The sequence below is a fragment of the Mercenaria mercenaria genome, chromosome 17 (genome assembly GCF_021730395.1).
Source record: "Mercenaria mercenaria strain notata chromosome 17, MADL_Memer_1, whole genome shotgun sequence".
In the NCBI taxonomy this organism is placed as follows: Eukaryota; Metazoa; Mollusca; class Bivalvia; order Venerida; family Veneridae; genus Mercenaria; species Mercenaria mercenaria.
The window spans coordinates 1,416,565-1,444,106 of record NC_069377.1 but is presented as its reverse complement, the minus strand read 5'-3'; the positions used below and the strand labels follow the sequence as shown (position 1 = coordinate 1,444,106).

The window sequence follows — 27,542 nt, the reverse complement described above, 5'->3', positions numbered from 1 at the left end:
TGGAGTGGAGAAGGAGGTTGAAGTGGAAAGTAGAACAAGGATGAATATACAAAGGGAATGCTGCTTGCTACAATCACACCCAAGTAACTAACATAGATAAACAGAAAAGTAAGATACAACAACCCTATGGGGCAGTAGACACACAAGCACACACACGCATAAACACAAGCAGGAAAAAACAATTGTGTATCACCTTAGGATACACTAACTCATAGTTAAAGGGGAGAGGATGCCGAAACAAGGGGTGTAATTGCAAGGGGAAAGGATGGAGGCGATAGGGGGAGTGAGGAGAAGGAGGGGAAAAACGCTAACAACAAACAGGACAACATACGCAACACAAAATACAAGACAGACAGAAAACCAGTTGAAAACAGGGGCACCGCCTTGGAATGGTCAGTAACCTAAAGAAAAGAAATTGGGGGTTTAAACGTGTTCAGGGCATGCCAACTTCGCACTTACCCTGTATTCAACAAGTTAGACAACACAATAATAAAATCCCCGCTGAGAAAGTTTCTAATATTAGCGAAAAATACCAGATCATATTAAGTAAAACATAAAAGCAAGGTAAGTCTACGATATAATTACACCAATGTACTCAACAACTTGTCTGCAGTCAGAGCACCAAGAGCCTAATTTTTCAAGGCACGACTAAGCTAGCTGCAAGACCAAATTCCACTCCCTCCGCCCGTTTTATGTAGGATTTAGGAGAAAAGCATCATGATGTCTTACACTTTATCAGTCATCACACCATCAAATAGGAAAGTGTAGCGATTAACAGTAGAGGGGTCAATGACTAACGTGCACTGTGCTTCACGATTTTCACATTGTATCCTCTTTTGATAAACTTTTTAACACATTTTACAAATATCTGTTTAGAATAAGGACTCTGTTTAATTTTCCGAATTTTATAAACTACATCTCCATAGTATTCCGTATGTGTAAATATAAGTTTTTAACATGTTTTAGGGTAGTATTATATTTTTTAACAGTTCGGGCGATCTTTAGTTTTTACTAAAAGGTTTCCTTAGCTTATGATAATGGTAACCATGTTGTAACAATTACTTGGTAATATGAATATTTCTATCATTAAAATCCCCAATCTTTGAGCACACTTTTGCAAAATGAAAAAGATGTGAAATATGGACACCGTATGATGTTGCTCGAGGGACATCTCCTTCAAGGTGGGGAAAGTTGACATTTCAAAATTAAAATCGTACCTTTTATCATATATTTTCGTTTATAAATTATTATACACAATTGTTAAATTTTATTCGAAAAGTGTCACTTCTAAATCTGAAGCATTAGCCTTGTTAAGCTATAACTCTTTTGGGTAAATGTGTTTTACCATTTCTGAAAAATATAGGTTGTATATATCTAAAATATTATCAAAATACCAAAGTTGAGGTTCCATTAAAAGCTTCAATAATTTCAAATTATGTCTCAGTGGATAAACTAAGCATATAATCTCGTTCATAACAATAGATCTCTATAAGAATAAATCAGCAATGAGTGGAGCTCAGTTGGTTTCCATCGAGCCTCTTCTCTTTTTGTTTATTTTTGGAAATTGGGTTAAATTAAGATTTATCTCTCTTTGCTTTCTTCACAATGAAAATCAAATATGGTTGGAAAGCGCTGATTACAAATCTAAACAAATAACGAAATCAGATATAGAAAAGTTAAACATGATTCTTTGAAAATGTCAACAAGTCAGATGGATCATTCAAGCTGTAACACCCAACCGGATGTTTCGGTTCGAACGATCCAACCACCGGAGAATGGCACAAAGGTGCGTTTTAACAAATGATTCGTCCCACAAACTTTCGTAATCTCAATAACAGAGCTCCCATGAAAAATCAACAATGCCGCATAAAGTTTTAGAGAAGTGATGTTATTGCAGTGACACTATGTACAATTGTGGTGAGACTAACTAGACCAAGTAGGACTCGAACCTTCAACTCCCTGCTTGTAAGTCAGGAGCTGTAGGCCTACTAACAGAGTGAGCTGACCAGGCTTCTGGTTAACCGGAAGTCTTGAATCACTACACTGCTCCTAACTATTTGATGGTTTAAACCTGATTTTGGAAACAAAGAGCTAGGCGTCAGCTTATTAGCTTACAACAGAACATAGCCTCTGCAACATGCTAAATATATAAATTGGCCACACCCTTTCAGAAGTATTATAGTTTGCCGCCAGTACTTGTTCCGATCATGCCGTGAATATCAGGCAAACACGTTTGATACAATGTTCGTGGAAAGTTTGTTTGGTGTTCACTTTCACGTGCAAATTAGAACAAGTAGCTGTGAGCTTCCCGCGAACAAGTTGCTGCGATCATCGGACATCCCACCACTAACGAGTTGCTGCAAACTTGCCATGAACTAGCTGAAAATCATGACTACCAAGCAAAACCTGGCCAGATATAGCCCACAAATTAGCATGCACAGAAAAAAGGTTAAAAACAAATAAGTCATTTAATTAATAGGAATCAGGGATATGTAACGCTTCCGAATAAACTTCAACACTGAGGCTGTAACGAATTCAAATTGTCAATGTTTGAACTTTTTCATACCATGATATTTGTTATATTTTGAATTCAATGATAAAATATGTATGAATTTTAACTGTAAATTGTGATTTAAATAACATGTATTGATTCATCCCAATGTTTTTTCTTCACACTGCTTATAAGTTGTAGTATGACTACAGATTGTTCGATCTACGGATATTGGGTTCGTGAGTTCGATCTTTAGGCTGGTCATATGTTCTCTGTGACAATTTGATAAAAGACATTGTGTCTGAATTCATTTGTCCTCCATTTCTCAGTTTAATTTCTGATTCATGTGGGGAAATATGCTCTACGTAACCCGGCCATTGTAGCCGCTTTTACCAGTTCATCTGATCGCCAGATTACAGTGTTGTATATTTGGTGAGAGAAAAACATATACTTAGTGTATGACTTGAACCTAAGACACCATGCTTGCAAGTCTGGTCCTCTACCAACAGAGTTAACTAGGTTTAAGCCTCAGATCACTACTCTGAGAAAGCAGTATTTACCTGTATACAAATTATAGTCTGAGCTCAAATCTAAAACTTGATAGATTTTCTAATAACTGTGTCTCAACACGTGAAATTGGAAGTGTGACAAATTTAGTAATGGCGAAAAGTTTAAATGTAGAAATGAATTTTCTGACCTGTTCATTTAGTTGAGAAATAGACTTTTAGTTTTGCTTGCTTCGTTACGATTTTGGGTTCAAATGCGTATAATATTTCCGTAAGGTACTTTACAATAAGAAAAGGCACATACACCCAGCTATGTTGTTATTTTACCATGACGGAACAGTTTGTTTTAAAATCAATTAACCAATACAAGTAGAAAGAATTGTTTGTGAAATCTTCCCTTCAACCTGGCAATGGTCACTGAATGTGCTGAAAACATAAATACCCTGATTTTTCAGTCTAAAGTAATGCTCTAAATATCAATACAGTAATTAGTTTGATAAACTGTGCTTCCTGCGTATAGGTATGTTTGCAGCATGTTCGCGGCATGTTCACAACTTTTTGACCATTTTGTAAGGGATACTGGTTGTGTTTGTTTTATTTTTCAGTGAATTTTAAATATAATTCATGAAATTAAAGGGTTTGATACGCTTGTTTATGTTTTATAAATGGTTCATTTTACAATAAATTAATTTGCACAGAACCATAATTATATTAATTTGGTGGTTCTCGGTTATTTATGTTTCATAAGAAAATGTAAACAATGGATGCAAATTGGCTTTTCTTAACAAAGTGATAATTTGAGCTTTCTTTCTGTTTACAGGTTCCAACTATTGATGACTTTGTTTTCGTCAAGCCTATAAGCAGAGGAGCTTTTGGGTAATTAAACATCAGTGTTTGCATCTAAGGTTAACATTTAGCATGCTGCCGGCCAGTGATTTTGCCTGTGCGAACAGTGCAGACCAAGACCAGCTTGCACATTAGTCTGCACTGTTCGCTAATTCAGTCAGTAAATTTTCAGTGAACATGCCTTTGAATAATAAATGCTATTGCCAAATTGAATGATGGACAAGTCCATTTTAGAAATTTAGCAGGGTAAGGGTTAATATAATTATTATACTTATAGTCACCATATGTGTGACTCCTATAGAATGTTACTATATAAGTCATTTTATATAATATTGGATGATAGTGAAAGATACTAAACGTACTCCATTTCCAAAAGTTTTCCTTGGTTCTTTTACTTGCAGCATAAATTGTTCTAGTGAGTGTTAGTGCGTGAGCCATTAGTACTTGAGCGAGCGATGTTTTCCTTTATTAACCCTGCTAAATTTCTACAATGAACTTGTCCATCTTCCAGTTTGAACACTACCATTTACTGTTAAAAGGTGTGCGTGCTTACCAAAATGATACTGGCTGAATAGCGAACACTGCAGATCTTGATCAGACTGCACAGATGTGCAGGCTGATCATGATCTGCACTGGTCGCAAAAGCATAATCAATCGTGTCCATTGTGGCAATGGTTAACTTGGAAATTTCGTTAACACTTTACTGTCTAAATGTATATATTCCAATGTTTCAAAGCTTTTTTCATCTGCATTGTTAGAAATGTCATTTTGCTATAGAACTTCAAATTATTTCTAAGCTTAATAAGAATTGTTCAGATAGCATTGATGGTAATATATGTGTATGTGTTATCTACATTATAGAAAAGTGTTTTTGGGACATAAGAAGGGCAAGCCAGATCAACTTTATGCTATAAAAGCCATGAAGAAGTCAGACATGATCAACAAAAACCTCACAACCCAAGGTAAATGTTTGTTGTCACATCAACAAGATCTTCAAACTTGGTCAGATAAAGATGCTATGCTGTTTCTGTAGTATTCCATTTAAGGCTAGCAGGATGCTTTTTTAAATGTATTTGAACAGAATCCAACTGTAAGCTCTTACATGTGAGCTCAAAGGACAGGCAGGCAGTAATTCATGTTTGCTCTACATGTTTTTAATCCCTAAAAAAGATCTTCAGATAAGTGGATGAAATTATTTTCATAATCAGACGATTACAATTTCATTCAACTTTCCATTGAATTTAGCTTTTCAGACTGACATTCAGTAAATTAACCATGTCATTAGAAAATCAACATAGTGCGTTTATGGCAAGCCGGTTGTCCAATAATTACGTGAACCCTGGTTCACGTTTGAAAAACTAGGATTAACGATCGATAAACTAGGTTTTTCGAACGTAAAACTAGGTTTTTCAAATACTAACCTATATTTTCGAGCGAAAACATAAGATACCGGGCGTAAACCATAGTTTACGCTCGTGAACCCAGGTTTGCGTTCGATAAAGTAGGTTTCTCGATTGAACTATGAATTTCGGTCGTTATCCTATGTTTACGACTGTAAACTTGGGTTTACGAACGTGAACCTACGTTTACGAGCGTGAACTATGGTTTACGATGTTATCCTATGTTTTCGTTCGAAAAAATAGGTTAGTATTTGAAAAACCTGGTTTTACGTTTGAAAAACCTGGTTTATCGAACGTAAACCTAAGTTCACGCTCGTAAACCCAAGTTCACGTTCGTAAACATAGGTTCACGCTCGAAATTATAGGTTCAGGTCCGTAAACTATGGTTCACAGTCGTAAACATAGGTTCATGGCCGTAAACCCATGTTCACGCCCGAAATTCATTGTTGATACTATAATCCTAATAAATTGACCATAAACTATGGTTTACGTTTGATAAACTAGGTTTCTCGACTGAACTATGAGTTTCGGTCGTTATCCTATGTTTACGATCGTTATCCTATGTTTACGCTCGTGAACCTATGTTTACGACGTGAACTGGGGTTTACTATCGTGAACCTACATTTACGAGCGTGAACTATGGTTCACGGTGTTATCCTATGTTTTCGCTCGAAAATATAGGCTAGTATTCGAAAAACCTAGTTTATCGATCGTTAATCCTAGTTTTTCGACCGTGAACTAGGGTTCACGTAATTATTGGACAATTGGCTTGCCATATAATTACAAATCGATAAACACGGTTTTACGAAGTTAAACTGTAGTTCACGGCCGTAAACCTAGGTTCACGCTCGTAAATATAGGTTCACGACCGTAAACATAGGTTTACGGCCGAAATTGGTAGTTGATTTCATAATCCTAGTATATCAATCGTAAACCATGGTTTACGTTCGATAAACTAGGTTTCTCAATTGAACTGTGAATTTCGGTCGTTATCCTATGTTTACGACCGTAAACTTGGGTTTACGAACGTGGACCTACGTTTACGAGCGTGAACTATGGTTTACGATATTATCCTATGTTTTCGCTCGAAAAAATAGGTTAGTATTTGAAAAACCTGGTTTTAAGTTTGAAAAACCTGGTTTATCGAACGTAAACCTAAGTTCACGCTCGTAAACCCAAGTTCACGTTCGTAAACATAGGTTTACGCTCGAAAATATAGGTTCAGGTCCGTAAACTATGGTTCACGGTCGTAAACATAGGTTCACGTCCGTAAACATAGGTTCATGGCCGTAAACTCATGTTCACGCCTGAAATTCATTGTTGATCCTATAATCCTAATATATCGACCGTAAACCATGGTTTATGTTTGATAAACTAGGTTTCTCGATTGAACTATGAGTTTCGGTCGTTATCCTATGTTTACGCTCGTAAACCCCGGTTCACGCTCGTAAACCATAGTTTACGAAAGTGAACCTATGTTTATGACCGTGAACTGGGGTTTACAATCGTGAACCTACGTTTACGAGCGTGAACTATGGTTCACGGCGTTATCCTATGTTTTCGCTCGAAAATATAAGTTAGTATTCGAAAAACCTAGTTTTACGTTCGAAAAACCTAGTTTATAGATCGTTAATTCTAGTTTTTCGACCGTGAACTAGGGTTCACGTAATTATTGGACAGTTGGCTTGCCATATGCGTTTGCGACCAGAATGGATCCAGACCAGTCTGCGCATCCACTGTTTGCATTTAAAGCCTATTGCAGTTAGAAAAACTGTAAGCGAACAGCATGGATCCTGACCAGACTGCGCAGATGAGCAGGCTGGTTTGATCCATGCTGGTTGCAAACGCACTATGTTGGTTTTTCTTATGGCGTGGCTCAGATTAATTTTCCATCATCACAAGTCACAAGTATGATTCAGGTCTGATAATTGTGATCCATTTGTTGATGTTTTATTTCAGTTGTGACAGAGAGAGATGCCATGGCCAAGGTGTTAAGTCCATATGTGGTGCAGCTGTTCTACTCCATTCAGTCTCAGCAGAACATTTTCCTGGTAAGGCCTGTAATAGTTCATAGTAGTTTTTTATTGTTAATATTTTGTAGGAGCAGAGCTTTTTTTTCTTTTATGAAAATGGCCGTTTAAAGGCCTCGTCACCTAAACAAATTACTTTCAGATCATGCAGTATTCCCCTCAAACTTTACATTACGATTTTTAGCTTGACTTTTTGAAGAAAAAGTAGAGCTATTGCGCTCGCGTTGGTGTGGCTGTTGGTTAAAGTTTTTGATAAAGTCAAATATTTCTGTTATTATCAAAGCTTTTGACTTGGAACAGTCCCCATAACTATGATTTGAATTTTGAGTTATGCCCCTTCTACTGGCAAAGCTCTAATTCGGAGTCAAGTACTGAGAAAAGTTGAGCATGCTGTCTTACGGACAGCTCTTGTTATTATCCTTTATACAAATACTGAGTCATTTATTTCCTGTTAGTAAAACTAGCCACTGTGGAGATAAATAAGTAAGAGACCTTATACTCCTAAAAACTCACAGAAAAAAGGAATTTTTTAGGTACTTTTGGAAGGAGTTTTTTTTTTGCCAAGTGATTAAAGTCTCTATGAATCACCCGCTCCTCACTTTAGTTGGTTGAAGTCCTACCTGTGAGGAAGCCAGTTAGCAGTGGTTCTAGAAGGATGGCAGGCTGTGCCTGAAATAATGTCCATAATGGTAAGGGGGTCTTCATGTACTATAAAAGCCAGGAAAGATGTCATATGACTTTAACTGAACAGTAGTATCTAACAGTCTTAACATAAAGTGTTTTGAACATTTTTACAGGGACTTGCACATGCTTTGCTCCATAAGAAAGGCACAGTTCTATGGATCGCGGGGCCGTGAGTTTAATCCATGGGCGAGGCACATGTTCTTCTTGACGATAATCAAAAGACCTTGTGTCTGAAATTCTTCATCCTTCACCTCTGGTTCATGTGTGAAGGTTGGCACTTACTTGTGGAGAACAGTTTAGTACTGTTTAGGCTAACTGCCCACCAGTACTTAACTGAAATACTGTTGAAATAAGAAACTAAACCAAAAGCTGGATAGTCTTATTTATATTGCATATTTGTAGTGTGACCAAACTTGATAACTTTTTACTTTCCCTCTTAGACATCTTAACTCTTTAGGGCCTAATTTGTTAATGTACACATTATTTATCTTACAGATTATGGAATATCTGATTGGAGGGGATTTGAAGAGTTTGCTGTCTGTAGCAGGATACTTTGATGAGCACATGGCAGTTATGTATGTAGCTGAGGTAACCTTGGCTCTGGAATATCTCCACAAGAAGAGAATTATACACAGGTTTATTTCAAGAAATACTTATTTTTGTAGTATTTTCTGTATTTTCAGAATATTAAAAAGGTTTTGTTGATTCGTCACAGAGAGTTTGATGACATGATAATCTGGTTTTGAATTTAGCCAGATTTTCTATTTACAGTCTTTTGCAAGTAATAATTTTTGCTCTGATTAAAAAAAAAGAAATAACATGCATTTTCTATCTGCAATATGACTTGAGTATACTAAGGGAACCAGAAACTGCAGGTGATCACTTTTAAATAGTTTAATATAGATTACCAGAATAGAAAACCCAGGACAAGCAGGAAGGATCATCAATGTTGCTGTGAATGTTTCAAATGTAAGCTTCTGTAAAAATTTTGCTGGCATTGCAAAAGTGACAAAAATCACACTGCACTGACCAAATTAAAACAACTAAAATATAAAAAAAAAAGACTGCTGATGAAACATGTAGATCATTAAGCCCATAATTTCACTCACAAAAATACAAGCTGATCGAATGCCTTCTTACAGTTTGAAATTCTCACCTGCATCTCGTGAGTTTGCAAGCTTAATTTCAAACCCTGACAGTGTGTCTTGAAACATTTGTTGACCTCTGATTCATGTTAAGATGTTTTCAGTTGTTTTAAAAAGAAAAAGACAGAACTGGTTTAAACTCACTGAACAATGGTCAGTTTAAATGCTTGCTGTTCACATTGTGGAAAAACTTAAATTTATGTTTAACCCTACCAAACACAAAATTAAGTATTGAAACCCCTACCAAACAAGAAATTAAGTGTCGAAACAACAACAAAAGAAATTTTGCTCGAGTTATTGCATTGCTCACTTTGTCAAGTTTTCTACGTGGAAACTTCCTTTATTTTAGAATGCTAAACTTTAGCCTGCTAGCAGCAATTGATAAAACCATTGCGACCAGTGCAGATCAAGATCAGCCTGCTCAACTGTGGACACCACTTCCAATAATAAATCATGATTTTGCCCAGATTGAATGATAGGCCAGTCCATTTTAGAAATTTAGCTGTGTAAGGATAAAATTGTGTGTTTGTTTTATAGGGATTTGAAACCTGATAACATGCTGATAAGCAACAGTGGACATATAAAACTGACAGACTTTGGATTGTCCAAGATTAACATGAGTTTTAGTAAGTATACTTGTGTTAGTGTTGCTGTATGTATTACTCAGACACCTTTATCTACCAGAGAAAGGTTAATATGTTACAACAATGACTTGTTATAATCAACCGCTATTGACTTAAAATAGTTATTCAATATCAAAGTCTACGCTAGGAGAAACAATCCCCATAACTGATTAAAATTTTCACAGAGTTATGCCCCTTCTTAACTTAGAATTATTTGGTCAAAGTTATTGAAAAAGTCAAATATCTCTAATGTTATCAAAGCTTTTGACTTGAAAACTTAAAAACTTATTTACTGTCAAAGTCTATACGAGGAGAAATGTCCCCATAACTCTGATTTGAATTTTGACTGAGTTAACTTATTTTTAAATTAGAATTTTTTGGTTCAAGTTTTATAAAGTTTTTACTAGCAAAGCTCTTATTCAGAGCCAAGCACTGAGAAATTCGAGCACACTTTCTTACAGACAGCTCCTTTTATTAATAGTATTTCTATTTCAGATCACCATGATGTTCCAATGACCCCTAAAACTCCCATGACACATTATCAGCCTAACTTTGAGTACTTCCGTACTCCAGGTCAGATTCTCTCACTGAGAAGTTCACTAGCATTTGTAAGTATTTGGCAACAATTTGTTCATATTTGTATTAGGCCATCTTTGAAAAGGATGTGTTTGATGTGCTCCAGCAGACCCACGGAAACTTGCCCCAACCCAGTTTTTTTACCTCAAAGTAACTTTTTAAATGAGATAATGTAAGATATAAGAAGTACATTATTACCTTTTATGTAGCTTCCGTTGATCTGTATGTATTCTTACCAGTTCTACAAAAATTCCTTCCTACCCACCGAAAAAATCTCAGATAAAGCACACAGCAAATTTTTAGGGATGGCCTACTGTATAATCATATTCATCAAGCGTTGGACATAGTCCCGTGGATGATTCTGTGGTTTCTTTCTTTCATTTACATTGTTGGAAATTACAGAACTAACAGTTTCTGGAACAAGTTTAAGTCAGTAAATTAATGCCTAGCAAGGAAGCAAATTGGCCAGCCATGTCAAAGATATTTCTTATTATTGTAAGTAGGGATCTAAGTGATACAGGGGCTGAAGGGTTGCCATATTTGATTGAAATATGGTCTACCCAGTAAGCCCAATAGGTAGATCACAAGATTTCCATCTGTAGGTTGGTAAGATCAAGTCCAGGGCTAGTCATATCTTTGCTATAATCATTAACTAGAAACATTATGTGTAATTACCATGGGAATGTTGTTTCTATGTTTTTTGTGTAAAACAGGTTAATTCTGGTTAGGAACCAAATGAACAAACCAAATGGACATCGATTAGGTAATGACAGATTATTGTACAAAAAGAGAAATAATGTTGAACAATCACATAAATCAAAACATACAAATTCATCAGAGATACTGTAACAACAACAAAACAAGAGGGCCAAGATGGCCTTAGGTTGCTCACCTTAGAAACACACCATAACAGTGTAAACATGTTTGGCCTAGTGATTTCATGGAAAAGATAATCTGGCCAATTTTCATTAAGAATGGACCAAAAATGTGGTCTCTTGAGTTTTAAACAAGTATTTTCTTAGATATGACCTAATGACTTAGTTTTTGACCCCAGGTGACCCATATTCAAACTTGACCTAGATTTTATCAAGGCAATCATTCTGACCAGATTTTATGAAGATCAGTTGAAAAATACAGCCTCTATCGCATACAGAAGGATTTTCTTTGATTTGACCTAGTGACCTAGTTTTTGATCCCAGATGACCCATATTCAAACTCATTCTAGATTTCATCAAGACAATCATTCTGACCAAATTTCGTGAAGATCAAATGAAAAATACAGCCTCTATCGCATACAGAAGGGTTTTTCTTTGATTTTCCAATTTTCCAGTCAGTGGTAAATAAAAATAAATAAATAACGAAAAACGGACTTCCTGGCTGCAGCAAAAAAAAATATACAACACTTAAATGGTATGGTAAAAAACACTTTACTGTCAAGGAATATCAAGTAAATACGCGACACGAAAATGTTAAAAAAAATAGTCTTTGGTTCTTATAAATATTTGACATTTTGATCGATACAACATCACACACTGTATAAAAACGGTATTTGAGTTACATCTTGAATCAGTACACAGCCATAGTCCCAACACTTAAGGACGAAAAATACGCTGAGAAAATACATGTCCCAAAAATTAGGGACAAGAAAAATAATTATTTTTCCAGATTTTAGGGGTGTCCCAAGATTTAGGGTGTCCCAAGACTTAGGGAAAATACGGTACCTAGTTTTTGACCACAGATAACTCATATTTGAAGTTGACCTAGATTTCAACAAGGCAATCATTCTGACCAAATTTCATGAAGATCATTTGTTCCATACACAAGCTAAGATTAATGTTGACAGACAGACAGACATACGACGGACGCCGGGCATCAAGATTACAAAAAATAGACATCATTTTGCCTGAATATAAAAGCAAGTTGCAAATTATGACAAAATACAGATGACATCACTTCCTGTCTTGTGTCACTTCCTATTGGTTTGTTTTTGTCGTTACAGAGTGCAGAGAAGCAGCATTCAAGTATATCAAGAACATCTGACAAGAAAGGCTTTATCCCACAGAGTCCCCTGACAGAGATTTCAACAAATATGTCTCCATCAAATATGGCAATTTCTGATTCAGTTTCTGGAACTCCCAGGTTGCCGCAGAATAAACTCTTGAAACAGAAATCCATGCGAGATATTCTGTTGTCACACTCTATATCTAAAAGCATGCAGGTACCTATGTCTACCCCTGGAAAAGAAGTGAACAAAAGGAAGGCGCCAGTTTCAAGTCTCAGGTCCACTCTAGAGGTAAGAATGTTAAGGTTTTATGAGGGATGTGCCAGGTTGTATCCCTTTGACAGTTGAAATGTTAACCTTTGGCCTGCTGGCGGCAAGAGATTCTGCCTTTGTGACCAGTGCAATCCTGATCATAATCTGCACTGTTAGCCATTCAGTATGTATCTTTTTGGTATTTAACCCTTTTTACAGTTATTGGTGCCATCCAATTTGAAAAATGGACAAGTTCACTAAAAATATTTAGCATTGTAAGGGTTAAAAAAAAACAAAATTTGATGAGAGCTGTTTTTGAGACCTCAGAAAATGAGAAAGGTTTGAGTGTTTGTAGAATTTTACATGTCCTTTCATACTGGCAGTGTATCCCTGAATACTTGTATGTCAGATACCTCGTTCAGACTTTTACTGATGCTCACATATTTAGTGCAGATACATGTGTATGTAAAGAAATAAATCAAGGGGAAATAATTTCCAGAGTTATGGCCCTTGCCTGGTGGACACATTCTAGTTGGTAGTCTTAACAGCTTCACATCTCATCGCTTCTTTCATATCATTGTCTTTATCCCGATTATACTGAATGTCACATTTTTTCATTGATAGTGTTTGTCTATTCTACTGCTTGTAAAGAAAGTGAAATATTTATCTTTGTGACAGGCTTCATTAAACTGGACAAAGTCAACAGATAGCGAAAGTGATGGAACCTGTCATAGCACAGTAAACATCAGTGATTTAAGCTCCATAGCTCACGTGTCTAGACCTGTCGGGCTGTCAGTAGCCGAAAGAGATAGTATTGATCAATTTAGGACAGATTCTATTGTGACGGCAGACAGTAGCTTTGTCCATTCGAATCATTGTAACAGTTTTGATGAATCGGACAGTGTTTTCCTAAACGTTTCTGAGACTGATTCAGAATTAAAGAGAAGTATAAACTTCACGGAAAGTGACATGGCGAATTTGAAGCATTTTGAGAAAGGCAAATCTATAAACAAACAAACGTGTTACTGTCACGGATCGATTGGTAAACAGGCCGAATGCTCTGAGTGCCGGAGTCATGCGAAAGTACCTTCTCGGCAGGAAAAATTTACAGATGACACGCCACAGATGCATCGTACAGATGAGTCAGTTTGGAATTCATATGCTGCGAAAAATTTACAAGCGCTGAGAATGGGTTCATATAATTCTGAAGATAGCGATAGTGATGCAAACAGTAAAGAAAATGAGAATCCTAATCATGTTAACACATCATTGAAAACTAATTCTGTACATCATAATTTAAAAGCCAAATGTGATAGTGAACCTATTGTCAAGCACTGTTCTCGTAAGCTGGTTAAAGCTAAAAGTTTTTCCTACCCGTCGGATGAGGAATCTGATGAGGGTACAAGATATCACAGTCACATTAAGTTCGCACGCAAAAGAAGTTTTTGTGATGTTGAACTGAGTCCTGTTAGACGAGCCTCTAGTGCAGATACAGGACTTACGCAAGAGTTCAGATTGCTCAGATTTAATGGATGTGAACCATTTTCGAAGAGAAGTCATTCTTTGCCAAGAACGAGAATACGATTCAACAGCGGTTCGGATACTTGGAAGAGAGAGCCAGTTACCTCAAAGCTAAGTGTTGAACAAGATTTTGACACACAGGCCTGTCTGAAGAATATTGCTGAAAGTAGTAAAGTATTGCTAGAGACAGATAACTTAACAGCTCTCTCTGCAGACGAACACCGACTTATGGAGGGTTTGAGTGATACGTCCTTCTCCGAATCAGATAAAAATGGAAAACAGATGGAAACGTCAATCTCACAGGTTGCAGATAACGTAGACAATATACAGCCTGATGAGCCAGTCTTACATGGTGATAGAGGAATGTTTCCATTGGTCAACAAACACTTGACAAGCCTCAAGAAGCCGGTAGTGTCGAGTCTGAGGTCATTGAGCGAAATAGGCGTAGCAAGTCCTGACATATCTAGTATTCATGAGAATGATGAGTCAAATGATTCTAAAGCTTCTGTTGATACGGATAGGTCAGTTTTTACCTCCAAGAATGAGAGTTCCCAAGAATATCTGAGACACAGGTGACTATCCAAAATTTCTTTTTGACGACTTGATGGGTCCTTTTTGATAATAAAGCATTACATTCAACCCGGAAGTTATAACAAATGTATTGTCATATTACTTTGTCATAAAGAATAAAATTATATTTTATAACATGTTTAGGCAGGCATTTAAAATGAAGAAATGGTAACTGTTTTTTGACCGTTTGGTTATAAGAAAATCACTTTGTAGAATTTAGTGCTCTAGTGATTTCTTAATCTGACATATATAGATATTTGTTACACAGAGATGCATTTCCACATATTTTCAGGTCGCCATCACCCCCTGTACGACAGAGAGATCGTAGCATATCTGTCCCATCCGAAGATATGCCATTACTGCCACCACCACCTACTAAAACTAGAGTAAGCCATTTTATTTGATGCTTCCATATGTTCAGTCAACCCGCTTAGTTCAGTAGAGAGTGCACAGATCTACAGATAGCGGGGTTGTTAGTTTGATCCTCTGGCAAGGCGTATGTTCCCAGTGACAAATTGATATAAGATGTAGTCGCTGTAAACATTCATCATCCGCCTCTGATTTATGTGGAGTAAATGACAGTTACTTGAGGGGAACAGGTTAGTACAGTACTTCTGGTAGAGAATCCAGGAAAACTGATTGAGTTATTGCCTGCTGTTACATAACTGGAAGTACCATTGAAAAACGGCACTTAACCCAAAGCACAGTAGCTCATACTTGGTCAATTTATGTCATACCCCATTGTATGTATTCTTTTATTTAAAGTCCAATGTATGAAGTAATTCTTTGTTTATGGTTTGTTTATAGTTTAGATTGAATTTTTCAAAAGTATTTGTATTATTTTACTCATTATTTTACTGTTTTTTTTGCCTATATGGGAAGTAGTGTAAACGTGAGACAAATCATCCAGGTATAAATCTCTAATTTGAAACTAAGGGTGGAATAAGACATTAAAAAATAATTTTTAGGTGTTATCCTAACTGCACATACATGTTAGCAAATTCATGAAAATTGTGCAAAGAAATGATTATCCTTTAGCGTGCTGACAGCAAGTGATTCTGCCTTTGCGACCAGTGCAGACCAAGATAAGCCTGCACATCTGTGTAGGCTGATCATGGTCTACACTGTTAGCTTTTCAGTGAGTAAATTTACAGTGAACATCCCTTTGAACAGTAAGCGGTATGGCCCAAATTGAATTCATGGACCAGTCCATTTTAGTATTTTAGCAGGCTAAGGGTTATTTTAACTAAGCGTGTCAGTAACCAAAATAATTCAGAGGCTTAATATTTTGTCCTCAAATCTTAACTGTATGTCCTATTCAATGATGCTTGAATGTCTTGTATGGGTTATTGCTAGAGACGTGGATGGGGACATTTTGATTCTATGTCATCTTATTTGATTTTCAGAGACCATCTGGAAAGAAGACTCCAGCAAAAATCCAGTTTGCGTCTGTAGCCACATGTATACCACCTTATGTATACAATGATTCTCGCAGCAGAAATAGTTCCGGCAAATCTGAAATACCTATGACTCCTGAACCTACAAGAAATAAGGTACTGGCGTATTTTATAAATTCTGGCAAGCACTAAAGTTGAAGTAAGATATTGAGATTAAAGACTCATCTGACAGTTTCTTATACAGTCAACATTGTATTAAGAGACCACCCAAGGGACTTCTAAGAAGTGCTCTCTTAATGGAATGGTCTCTTAATAAATTTCAGTCAGATGAAAAGGAAAGTTATTTTTAACTGTTAATGTAACTGTATTTATTATGAACATACATATATGTTTTCAAATTCTGTTTTAACATCGTGAACACTTTTCCAAGTCCACACACCGTGAAATTTATGGCTAGATTATTTGTCAGTTTGACTGATAAAAAAGTTAATTGCATTCAGTCACGTGCAAAACGTACTCACTAATAACACAGATGAAGAAATGCCCGGAAGAATTTTGATACCCGGTCGCTTAATAGATACTTTTGTCGAATATTTTACCTGTTGGGACTACATTGATGTGGTCGCTAGTCGTTTAATAAAAAAGTCGTTTAATGGAATGAATATATATACTGAAAACGTTCGGGAGGGATTTTGACTGGTCATTTAATACAAAAATCGCTTAATAGAGGTGGTCGCAAGTACGATGTCGACTGTATAGGCAAAAATTTTCCTTCGGACAGAATTTTTTAAAACTTTGTGTACTGACTGAGAATCAAGTTTAAAACAGAAATACCGGTATGTATTAAAAATCATAGGTACCGGTGCTAGATCTTTAATTATCTGCCCTTGAAAATAGATTTTTCAGTATTTTCCAACTTTCAAGGGCAGACAATTCATGATCAAGGCTGGGTACCTATGATTTGCTTTATTTTGTATTTCTGTTTTTGATTTGATTCTCTGTCAGTTTAAAGAAGAAAATTTTGCCTCTTGTCAATATAGACACTGTGGCAGTCGTCCTCGACTATGATCATGACAAAATGATAATCACAGCCTCTGGAATATGATTTGACAACAACATGTGTATTATCTTTAGAAGTTTGTCAGTTGTTGTACATGTGGATCGTTAGAAGAGACAATTCAGATTGAATGTAATTTATATTACAACAGGTGAATTTTTGTACTCCAAATATGAAATGCCCACAGACACCTAGAACCCCACAGCAAAAGCCTTTTCTAAGATCTCAGTCATTTGCATGTCCAATGAAGACACCATACCGGACCCCAAAGTCTGTAAGAAGGGCTCCACCGCCTGAGGAGGAAGAGAGAATTTTAGGTACCCCAGACTACCTAGCTCCTGAAATTTTACATCAGCGACCACATGGTGAGTTTATTTGTTCTTCAACAGCACCTGAATGACCATAGATCTAGTAGAAACTGGTAAATTAAATTCTTGTATTTTTTCTTTTGTTTCCAGTCTCTAAGTTATACATAGAGTTTATGAAATAAATTCTTTATGAAAAAGAAACCAGTAGGGAGTGACCGACCGAGGTTTCTTTTTCTCTTCATGGACTCTATCTGACATAGTGTGAATACTACCTTTGACCAATCAAAATTGTAGTCAGTCGTGTTCATTTAATTGACATTAAGAAATGGTATTGGATTCTCCGCCAACCTCGAAGTATCAAAACTGTGTCGGCTTCCTTGCAGTCTAATCATGGTCTGCATTCAGTCAGTATCTTCTTTTTAACTGTTAATGGTACTGTCCAAATTGAAAGATGGACAAGTTCATTATAGAAATTTAGCATGGTAAGTGTTAAGCACCACATCAGAAGGATCCCAAATGTTGTTAAGGTCATTAGATTAAGGTCACAGTGACCTATTGATGGTAAATGGTTTCTGAACCTCAAGTAAAAAAATATAGCTATGGCTTTCTAACTAAAACAACTTCCATAAAACCCTATTGTTCTGAGTGTCACATGTTTAAAGGTCAGGGTCACTGGGACAAAATTTTTTAATTTGATGTATGTTGATCTGTAGTACTACAGCTATGTTTATACCTTGTGTTCTCAATTTCTAGTTTCCAGTCAATTCAAATGAAAGTTTGTATACATTGCTACTGTAAAGTGGACATGTGAATATCTTTTGAACTGCAGTGCCCACCATTTTTATGCCCCCGGCATCTACTGATGCGGGAGGCATATAGTGAGCATCCTGTCCGTCCATCCGTTCATCCGTCCGTATGAGGTTAACCAAATGGAACCGTTTCGTCTAGCATCAATACCGCTTAAAAGAATGAATTGATACTAATACAGATGTAACCTGTGACCATTCCTCATCTTCAAACATCACCTGACCTCAGTTTGACCTTGACCTCATTTTGGACTTAGGTTGCTTTGTATCTACAAGGATGCCAACGGGGGCATCAAGCGTTTATTGAACACAGCTCCTTGTTTTTATCTAATCTCCTTTTAAGGACATATTATTAACAATATTACAGCTTCATCTGTTCCTTGTACCTGTCTTCTACAACATTTTTCATACAATTCAAATGAAACTTTATATAAGAAATAGAATTGAGGTGCACATTTACACATTGTAAGTATATCAATGTGTGATTAATTTTTTCCTGACATATCCTTGTTTTGATAATATTATTGTTACAGCTACATCTGAACCTTGTGTGTTTTTCTACTACAGTTTCTGTCCGATTTAAATAAAAGTTGGTATACATCATCAACATGAGGTGGACCTTACTCTCAGTTTCTCTGGTTCCTCAATATGTTTTTGTAGCTACCCCAACCCTCCTTACCATTCCTATCCCGATATTACCACCTGTACTTTGTGTACCTGTCTTCTGCAACAGTTTTCATACAATTCAAATGAAACTTTATATCTTTGAGCTGCAGTGTCCAACTTTTTTTATCTATGCTCCTTTTTGTCCCAGTGACCTGATCTTTGAACATGTGACACCCAAAACAATAGGGTTTTATGAAAGTTGTTTTAGTTAGAAAGCTGGTGGTCTCAAAAGATAGCTGACAAGTCTTGTTTATATGATCTGTCTCATTTAGATTCCAGACTGGCATAATACACCTTCAGTCTTGCTATTCAGAGTTCTTTTTATATATAGCCAAGTAGAAAAAATGGTGATGATCGTCTTCATTTAGAATTAAAAGTGAAAGATGCGCAAACAAGTGATCATCTTTTAATTTGTAAGTGTACATGTATATGTTATAGGGCCAGCTGTGGACTGGTGGTCGCTGGGGATCTGTATGTTTGAGTTCCTGACAGGAGTTCCTCCCTTTAATGATCAGACCCCTGATCTAGTGTTTGAAAACATCTTAAAAAGAGGTAAGCTAAACTTATTATTTAATATGTTTTAATTAGCTGGGCTTTTAATCAGATACTAAAGCATTACAAAGGTTATGAGTATTTAATAAATTATATATACTGTGAAATCATTTAATTTCGTGGAGGACTTATTTTCATGTATTTCGTGGTTGAGTCCATCCACAAAACTTTATCCCAACAAACAAGTAAAATTCCCATTCACTTTATGTTCAAAAGCTGAAATCCATGAACCCATGTCTCGACGAAATTGCCGTATTGACCAAATTTCATGCCCACGGAATTAAATTATTTTACAGTATATTATTATGCCTTCCATTTAACTTCTAAGAAGGGATGCAATGTTTGCTCTTGTCAGTTGGTTCATCTGTTAGTTGATTTCGCAGACACCTCTTTTTCTGAACAATTTAATATCAGATTTTCACCCGAATATGCTTTGACCTATAATCTTCAAACTTCATAGGAAGATTGCCTGTGGCCAGCAGATGACCCCTGTTGTTTTAGGAGTTTAAGGTCTAGAGCACAATGACCTTGAGACTGAAAATAGTGTCCTGTCAGTGAACAGATAAGTATAGAAATTAACCTAGCAAACAATCACAGCATCATAACAAATAATCCGCACCATGAGAAAACCAACATAGTGGCCTTTCAACAAGCATGGATCCAGACCAGCCTGTGCATGGTCAGAATCCTGGCATGCTGTTCGCTAACGGTTTCTCTAATTGCAATAGACTATGAAAGCGAACAGCATGGATCCTGACCAGACTGCACGGATGCGCAGGCTGGTCTGGATCCATGCTGGTTGCAAAGCCACAATGGTTTTCTCATGACGTGGCTCAAATGTCTTTAGTATTGCCAGTCATGAAGTTGAGTGTTTTTGTGTTTTTTTATACAGATATACCCTGGCCTGAAGGTGAAGAAGCACTCAGTGAGAACTGTAAACAAGCTATAGATGCTCTCCTTACAATGGAGCCGGGACACAGACCAGGTGCTAAAGGTACTTGGTCTAAAATATTTTATCTCTAGAAAGTTCCTTTTGATAGTATTGACACATGCTGGGAACGGATCATGAAGAGGCAGGCAACATTGATCAGTATGCACCCAGAACACTGGTCATATGATGACCCATCCAACTAACTTGTGGAAGCCAGTGGTTCTGACTTGTGGAAGCCAGTGGCTCTTACTTGCGGAAGCCAGTGGCTTTGATTTGCAGAAGTTAGTGGCTTTGACTTGTGGAAGCCAGTGGCTCTTGACTTGTGGAAGCCAGTGGCTCTGATCTGTGGAAGCTTATGGCTCTGACTTGTGGAAGCCAGTGCTCTATCAAGATGCCTGTGTCTGATACAATACTAGGATTGGCATCTAGGGTCTTCGTTCACATTTCAAGTTGGGAAGTTGTCATATGACCTGAATACATCCAAAAAGTACTGGTAGAGATGATAATTGGCTTAGGTTTTTTAAGACCTCAGAAAAGAAATATTACAGACACTTTCCCATCTCTTTTACATCCTTTATCAGCAGTCCTGGTGGCTGATCTGTCTGTTGAAATTCCAGTTATGTACCTATCAGTAACTGGGAGATGCTTGTACATATGAGTATTGGATTTTATAGGGCGAGTGCCTTATACTTATTTTTGGGTCAGACAGAAACACTTCAGCCAATAATTTGAGAACTCTTGGATCTTCAGCTGTCAAACCATCATGGATGGTTGCTTGTGGTAAGTCAATCTCAAAGTTTTTTTTACCTACCTCCAAAGGTCAAGGTGAAAATGAAAAAAAAAAAGTTTCTGGTCTGTTTATTAAGAATGCATTAACCCAAGGTTCTTAAAGGTTATTTGGTCAATAGTATAGAATGCAGCCTATTGGAGAATAAATATTACATAACCATTTATCTCTGAGAAGCCATCAAGGTGACTAATTTGTGTTAATGTATGTGAAATTGCAATAATTTTACAAATTTTTGTTTTCATTTTCAGCTGTTAAGAAGATGGCAGCTTTCAGAAGTATAGACTGGGACAATTTGATAGATACGGAAGCACCATGGATACCTCAGCCAGATGATAACATGGATACCACTTACTTTGAAGGTAAATTTCTCATACTTGTGCATAGTGTATAACGCTCACACATGACTCCAGGGTCCTCCACGTCTGAGTGTCTTTCACTTGCCTGTCAGCTCTATTTGTGCGAAACCTTGCTTTGGGTGTAAAAACATTTCATATGAAGAAGTCATCCATATGGCATAGGTAAAGGTCTTTGGTTCTACTTTGGGACCCAGCCTTGCCAGAAATAACGCCCTTAGTGACACTTGGGGCCACCTGAACTAAACCAGATGACTCTGCAACAGTTGTGGCTGATTTATATAGATTTTACTTGCCAGATAACAAGAACTCGAGAATCGTTACCATGGTTGCTTCATGAGGCTGATGTTGCGGAAAGACTAAAAGACTAAATCTTACTTCCCATTTGTCTGTATGCATTTCCTCCATTTTCATGACTTGAGAAATGGTCTGGTTATAAATCAAGGTTTTCTCAGTATAACTTACGCAGTGAACAGTATTACTGTAAAATGAAACCAAATAAAAGCATTTCAGTATACAAGTGAACCTTAAATTTAATGTTCCTTTCTTTTTCTTTTATAGCAAGGAATATGATGCAGGATCTGTTTGTCTCAGATGTGGATTTCTAATGAAGAGAGGGAGATTCAGCATGCAGTATAACATCTGTTAAAAACGCCTCGAAGGAGCGAAAATGTCTCTTGACAAATGAGAAAGAAATTTTTCCCAACAAGGACATCTTTTTTCCCCAGTTAAAATTAAATCCCTTCAGAGCAGCCTCTGTCTTCCTAATGGGGTTCACTCTAGTGATACTGCAATGTTCAACATTCTTGAAGCTTGTCTTCTTTACAGACATTCTTTATCATATATCTTTTAAATACAGATTAATTTTGATTGACAGATCGTTTTTTATAATACTGTTACATTTTTTCAGTTGATTGAATAATTATGCTAATATCCAAAAAGTTGTATGTAACTTTATCATAGCTTAGTTTATAAAAAATATTTCTAAAATGGGTTATATTGGGCTTTCCATTAGATTAGAATTATATAAATTATATTTGTATATGCAGAGGGCATTAAACAGCTGTTTAGAAAATATTGTTAATTGATAATTGCTTGTCTATAAATGCTTGATTCGGAGACTTGGATATAGGAATGCTATACAAATGTGTACACTGCTTAATAATTTATTTTACCTTGTATGCATTTTAATTATACCAGAAACCTACTAAATTTCTATAATAAACTTATCCATATTTCAATTTGGACAGTACCATTAACTGTTAATAGGGGTGCTTACCAAAAAGATACTGACTGAATGGCAAACAGTGCAGATAATGATCAGACTGCACAGATGTGCAGGCTGATCATGATCTACACAGGTTGCAACAGCAGAATCAGTCGAGTCAGCATGAGAGGGGTTAATAATATGTAATCTAATAAATGCTTTAACATTCACTGCAGCTGAGTTTCAGTGTGGAGGCCGCTTTTATGGTGATATTTGTATATCTTATTTATTGCTTTTCAGGCTTATAATGCTTCTAGTCATACATGGGGTAGAATATTTGTCTGTCAGCACAAAACTGTTACAATTCTATATAAATAAAGAAGTTGTACACTTTTGGGGCAAATATACTTGATTTATTTTAAAGACATGAATAGTAGAACATCAATGGGAATGATGATAAAATCTTCTTTATTAAATGTTGTTTCTTAGGATTTCATTAAGATTTTTTTTTAAATGCAAAAATTTAAATTTCAGATTCCAGAGTCTGAAATTTTATGTATTTTCGTTGATTATTTAACTACTATTATATGAACTGGTAAGAAAAAATATAGAATTATCCCAATCAAAAAGGAGGAAGGTTAAGAAATACTGTTGTTGAAGTAAGGTTTTGATTTATATAGACTAGTTTATCATGAATGGGGTTTTGTTGATAAATGATACTTGTTGTTTTTGTATATACATATTATATTTGCACTTAACAAAATTAGCATGAATGTTGTTTGCACAAACAAAGGGCAAGTGGAACAGATCAAAGGTATACAAATTTGTCTTTGCCGACAACACATGTTTATTGACAATTTTATGACACAAACTTTTTATTTTAATCACACATACGTCAGTTAAATATTCTTACTTGTCTGTGAAACAAAATTATTCAGAGTTAGCATTCCTGCTAACATTTTGTAATGATGCTGTTAAAAATAACAGGTTTTTAGAAATGAAGGAAAATACAAATCTGTTCTAATAATTGTTATATTTGCTATGTCTTCTTTAATGAGTTAAGGCTAGAAACTTTATATTTCGTTAAAATGGCAGCCATTTTGTTTCCTTGGAAACGTTAAACAAAATTGCAAATCCACCCAAACTGTAACAGTGATTTTGTAAATTGTGGTTATTATAATTAATTTAAAAGTTTTAATGTAAAAGCAACTCTTGGGTTCAGGTTCATGGATTTTCAGATATCTAGACATAAATGTGATCATCATTATGCAACGAGGTCAAAGACTCGAAGGTCAAATAGCTCTATTTTGTGCTCACTCCTGATCTTCTAAACCATTGAAAATGTTTTCATTAAACTGTGTACAGATGTGCACTTTATCAGTATGACATTCAGATTGCAGGTCACTAGGTCAAATCGCAAGGTCACACTTGGAGGTCAATGGTCATGGTCACAACATTTCACTTTCCCTACATAACAAAAGTTATTTCTTGTTTCAAATTTCCATACTGCAGTTCCCTATTGCCTGAGCCATTTCTGGTTTGATGTGATAATATAAATATTGCAAACAAATGTAAAAATATGCAGTGGTTGATATTCTTGATTTTTAGCTCTTTATCTCCGTAATTACTAGATGGATTTCCTCATCATCACCCACATCATATGACACAAGGTCCATAACTCTGACACCAATTTTTCATGAATTATGCCCCCCTTTTGCTTAGAATTCTGATGCATTTTCACTATATCTCAGTTATTACTAAATGGATTTGATTCAAACTTGAAGTAGTTGTTTCACATCATCACCTACATCTAAGATGAACTTGTCCATCTTTCAATTTGGATGGTACCAAGTGCTTACCAAAAAGATACCAACTGAATGGCGAACAGTGCAGACTATGATCAGACTGCATGGATCTGCAGGCTGATCGTGATCTGCACTGGTCGCAAAGGCAGAATCACTTGCCGCCAGAAGGCTGTGGGTTAATGGTGAGCAGTTTCCATATTTATGCAATACTTATGTATGTTATTTTATATTGTGTATATCCAAGACTATTTTGTTAAGTATAGTTGCTATTGTTTATTTTTACATATAAATGCCTTTCAGATTTGATGAATAATCTTTCATTGTGATTTTTCTGCATCACCTCTCCAGTGTAAAATCCAACTAAGTGACTAAATGATTATTGTTTCTATTGTTATGTACAAGTAAATGACACATTGTGCATTGTTTAGCATGACGTTTATTTCATAAAGATGTATCACTTGCTTTCACCTCTTAGGGTTCAAGCCCTGCTTGAGTAATCATGTGGGAAAGCTATCCAGCTTGCTTACAGAAGGTCTGTGGTCCTAACCAGAGTTCTTTCTTGAAAAATCACCATGTGGCATAAATTCATCAATGCAGCTTAACACCCAAAATATTTCTGTCAGATTTTTTTAGCTCACCTGAGCATTGAGTTTTTCTGATCGCTCGATGTCGGGCGTCTGTCGTCTGTCTGTCTGTCTGTCAACATTTAGCTTGTGTATGCGATAGAAGCTGTATTTTTCAACTGATCTTCATGAAAATTGGTCAGAATGATTACCTTGATGAAATCTAGGCCGAGTTCGAAAATGGGTTATCTGGGATCAAAAACTAGGTCACTAGGTCAAATCAAAGAAAAACCTTGTGTATGCGATAGAGACTGTTTTTTTCAACTGATCTTCATGAAATATGGTCAGAATGATTACTTTGATGAAATCTAGGCCGAGTTTGAAAGTGGGTCATCTGGAGTCAAAAACTAGGTCACTAGGTCAAATCAAAGAAAAACCTTGTGTGTGCGATAGAGGCTGTATTTTTCAATTAATCTTCATGAAAATTAGTCAGAATGATTACCTTGATGAAATCTAGGCCGAGTTCGAAAATGGGTTATCTGGGGTCAAAAACTAGGTCACTAGGTCAAATCAAAGAAAAACCTTGTGTATGCGATAGAGCCTGTATTTTTAAGTTAATCTTCATGAATTTTGGTCAGAATGATTGCCTTGATGAAATCTAGGCCGAGTTCGAAAATGGGTCATCTGGGGTCAAAAACTAGGTCACTAGGTCAAATCAAAGAAAAACCTTGTGTATGTGATAGAGGCTGTATTTTTCAGTTAATCTTCATGAATTTTGGTCAGAATGATTACCTTGATGAAATCTAGGCCGATTTCGAAAATGGGTCATCTGGGTTCAAAAACTAGGTCACTGGGTCAAATCAAAGAAAAACCTTGTGTATGCGATAGAGGCTGTATTTTTCAGTTAATCTTCATGAATTTTGGTCAGAATGATTATATAATATTGATGAAATCTAGGCTGAGTTTGAAAATGGGTCATCTGGGTCAAAAACTAGGTCACTAGGTCAAATCAAAGAAAAACCTTGTGTATGCGATAGAGGCTGTATTTTTCTATTAATCTTTATGAATTTTGGTCAGAATGATTACCTTGATGACATCTAGGCCGAATACGAAAACGGGTCATCTGGGGTCAAAAACTAGGTCACTAGGTCAAATCAAAGAAAAACCTTGTGTATGCGATAGAGGCTGTATTTTTCAATTAATCTTCATGAATTTTGATCAGAATGATTTCCTTGATGAAATCTAGGTCAATTTCGAATATGGGTCCTCTGGGATCAAAAAGTAGGTCACTAGGTCAAATCAAAGGAAAAGCTTGTATATGCAATAGAGGCTGTATTTTTGAATTGATCTTCCTGAAATTAAGTCCAAAATGATAACCTTAATGAAATCTAGGCCGAGTTTGAAAATGGGTCATCTTGGGTCAAAAAGTAGGTCACTAGGTCAAATCAAAGAAAAACCTTGTGTATGCGATAGAGGCTGTATTTTTCAATTGATCTTCATGAAATTTGGTCAGAATGATAGTTTTGATGAAATCTAGGTCAAGTTTGAATATGGGTCTCGTACTCTGGGGTCAAAAATTAGGTCACAGGTCGAATCAAAGAAAATACTTAAAAAAATAATATTTAAACTCAAGATTTTTGCTCCAATTTTAATGATAATTGGTCAGAATATTTTTTTCCATGAAATCACTAGGTCAAACATGTTTACACTGTTATGGTGTGTTTCTCAGGTGAGCGACCTAGGGCCATCTTGGCCCTCGTGTTTTCTTCTTTTTTCACAAAGAAAATTAAGAATAGAAGAATAGAATTAAAAGGTAACAATTGTTTTCAGTATAATGTTTGGTGTAGTTGTACTTGTTAGGTTAGTATCTCCATATTGTACAGAGTAATGTTAAATAACCTAGTACATTTTTAATATTACACAGGAATAAATATTTTTACAACACCTAGAGAATATTGTTTACAAAAGAGCATGAGATACATTATATGTACATGGAGTTTAAAGATGCGGGTCCTTTTGATTGTTTGACAAATCATAAATCACAATTTGCATGGATTTGATTTGGTGGCTGCAGTCAACTAGCCTGGCTCCCTGGCTGCATGGTTATTTTTCTTTAAATACTGCAAACCTTTCATAAGTAAATTTTAAGCCTCTGAAATAGCACGTTTTATCTGATGGCTGAACCATACCTATGTTTGGAGCCAGGGGCAACCTGCTGGAGTTACTTCCCCTGTTTATGAGGAAAATTTATATATGAGAATTATAACAGAACAAACATCGGGCGGGGAGCCAGTCTAGAAGCTGACAGTCACAACAGATTGAATTGTTTTGGTATAGATATTACAACTCAGTAGAAACAAGTAGAACTGATTATATGCTAAGTAATTTATTTGTTTATAATGTGGATATGTGCTGTTTTCTCATTTTAGCAATATGGAAATAAATCAGACAATAATTGATA

General features: G+C 36.1%; 1 protein-coding gene across 1 annotated transcript; it reads left to right on the top strand.

Moving 5' to 3' along the window:
• Positions 1-1,601: 1,601 nt before the first annotated feature.
• On the top strand, positions 1,602-27,542 carry LOC123536014 (serine/threonine-protein kinase greatwall-like). The gene is made up of 16 exons (XM_053528709.1): positions 1,602-1,786; positions 3,818-3,873; positions 4,705-4,805; positions 7,203-7,294; positions 8,453-8,592; positions 9,640-9,728; positions 10,221-10,333; positions 12,301-12,594; positions 13,234-14,648; positions 14,939-15,032; positions 16,053-16,199; positions 17,252-17,465; positions 19,319-19,432; positions 20,325-20,426; positions 21,402-21,512; positions 22,068-27,542. The coding sequence occupies exons 1-16, from the start codon at positions 1,697-1,699 to the stop codon at positions 22,112-22,114; spliced, it is 3,219 nt and encodes a 1,072-aa protein (XP_053384684.1). The 5' UTR covers positions 1,602-1,696; the 3' UTR covers positions 22,115-27,542.

Coding starts and splice junctions, on each gene's coding strand:
- LOC123536014 (XM_053528709.1), top strand. CDS start 1,697: ATGTCAACAAGTCAGATGGATCATTCAAGCTGTAACACCCAACCGGAT. Junction 1,787..3,817: donor CACCGGAGAATGGCACAAAG/GTGCGTTTTAAC, acceptor TTCTGTTTACAG/GTTCCAACTATTGATGACTT. Junction 9,729..10,220: donor CAAGATTAACATGAGTTTTA/GTAAGTATACTT, acceptor TTTCTATTTCAG/ATCACCATGATGTTCCAATG.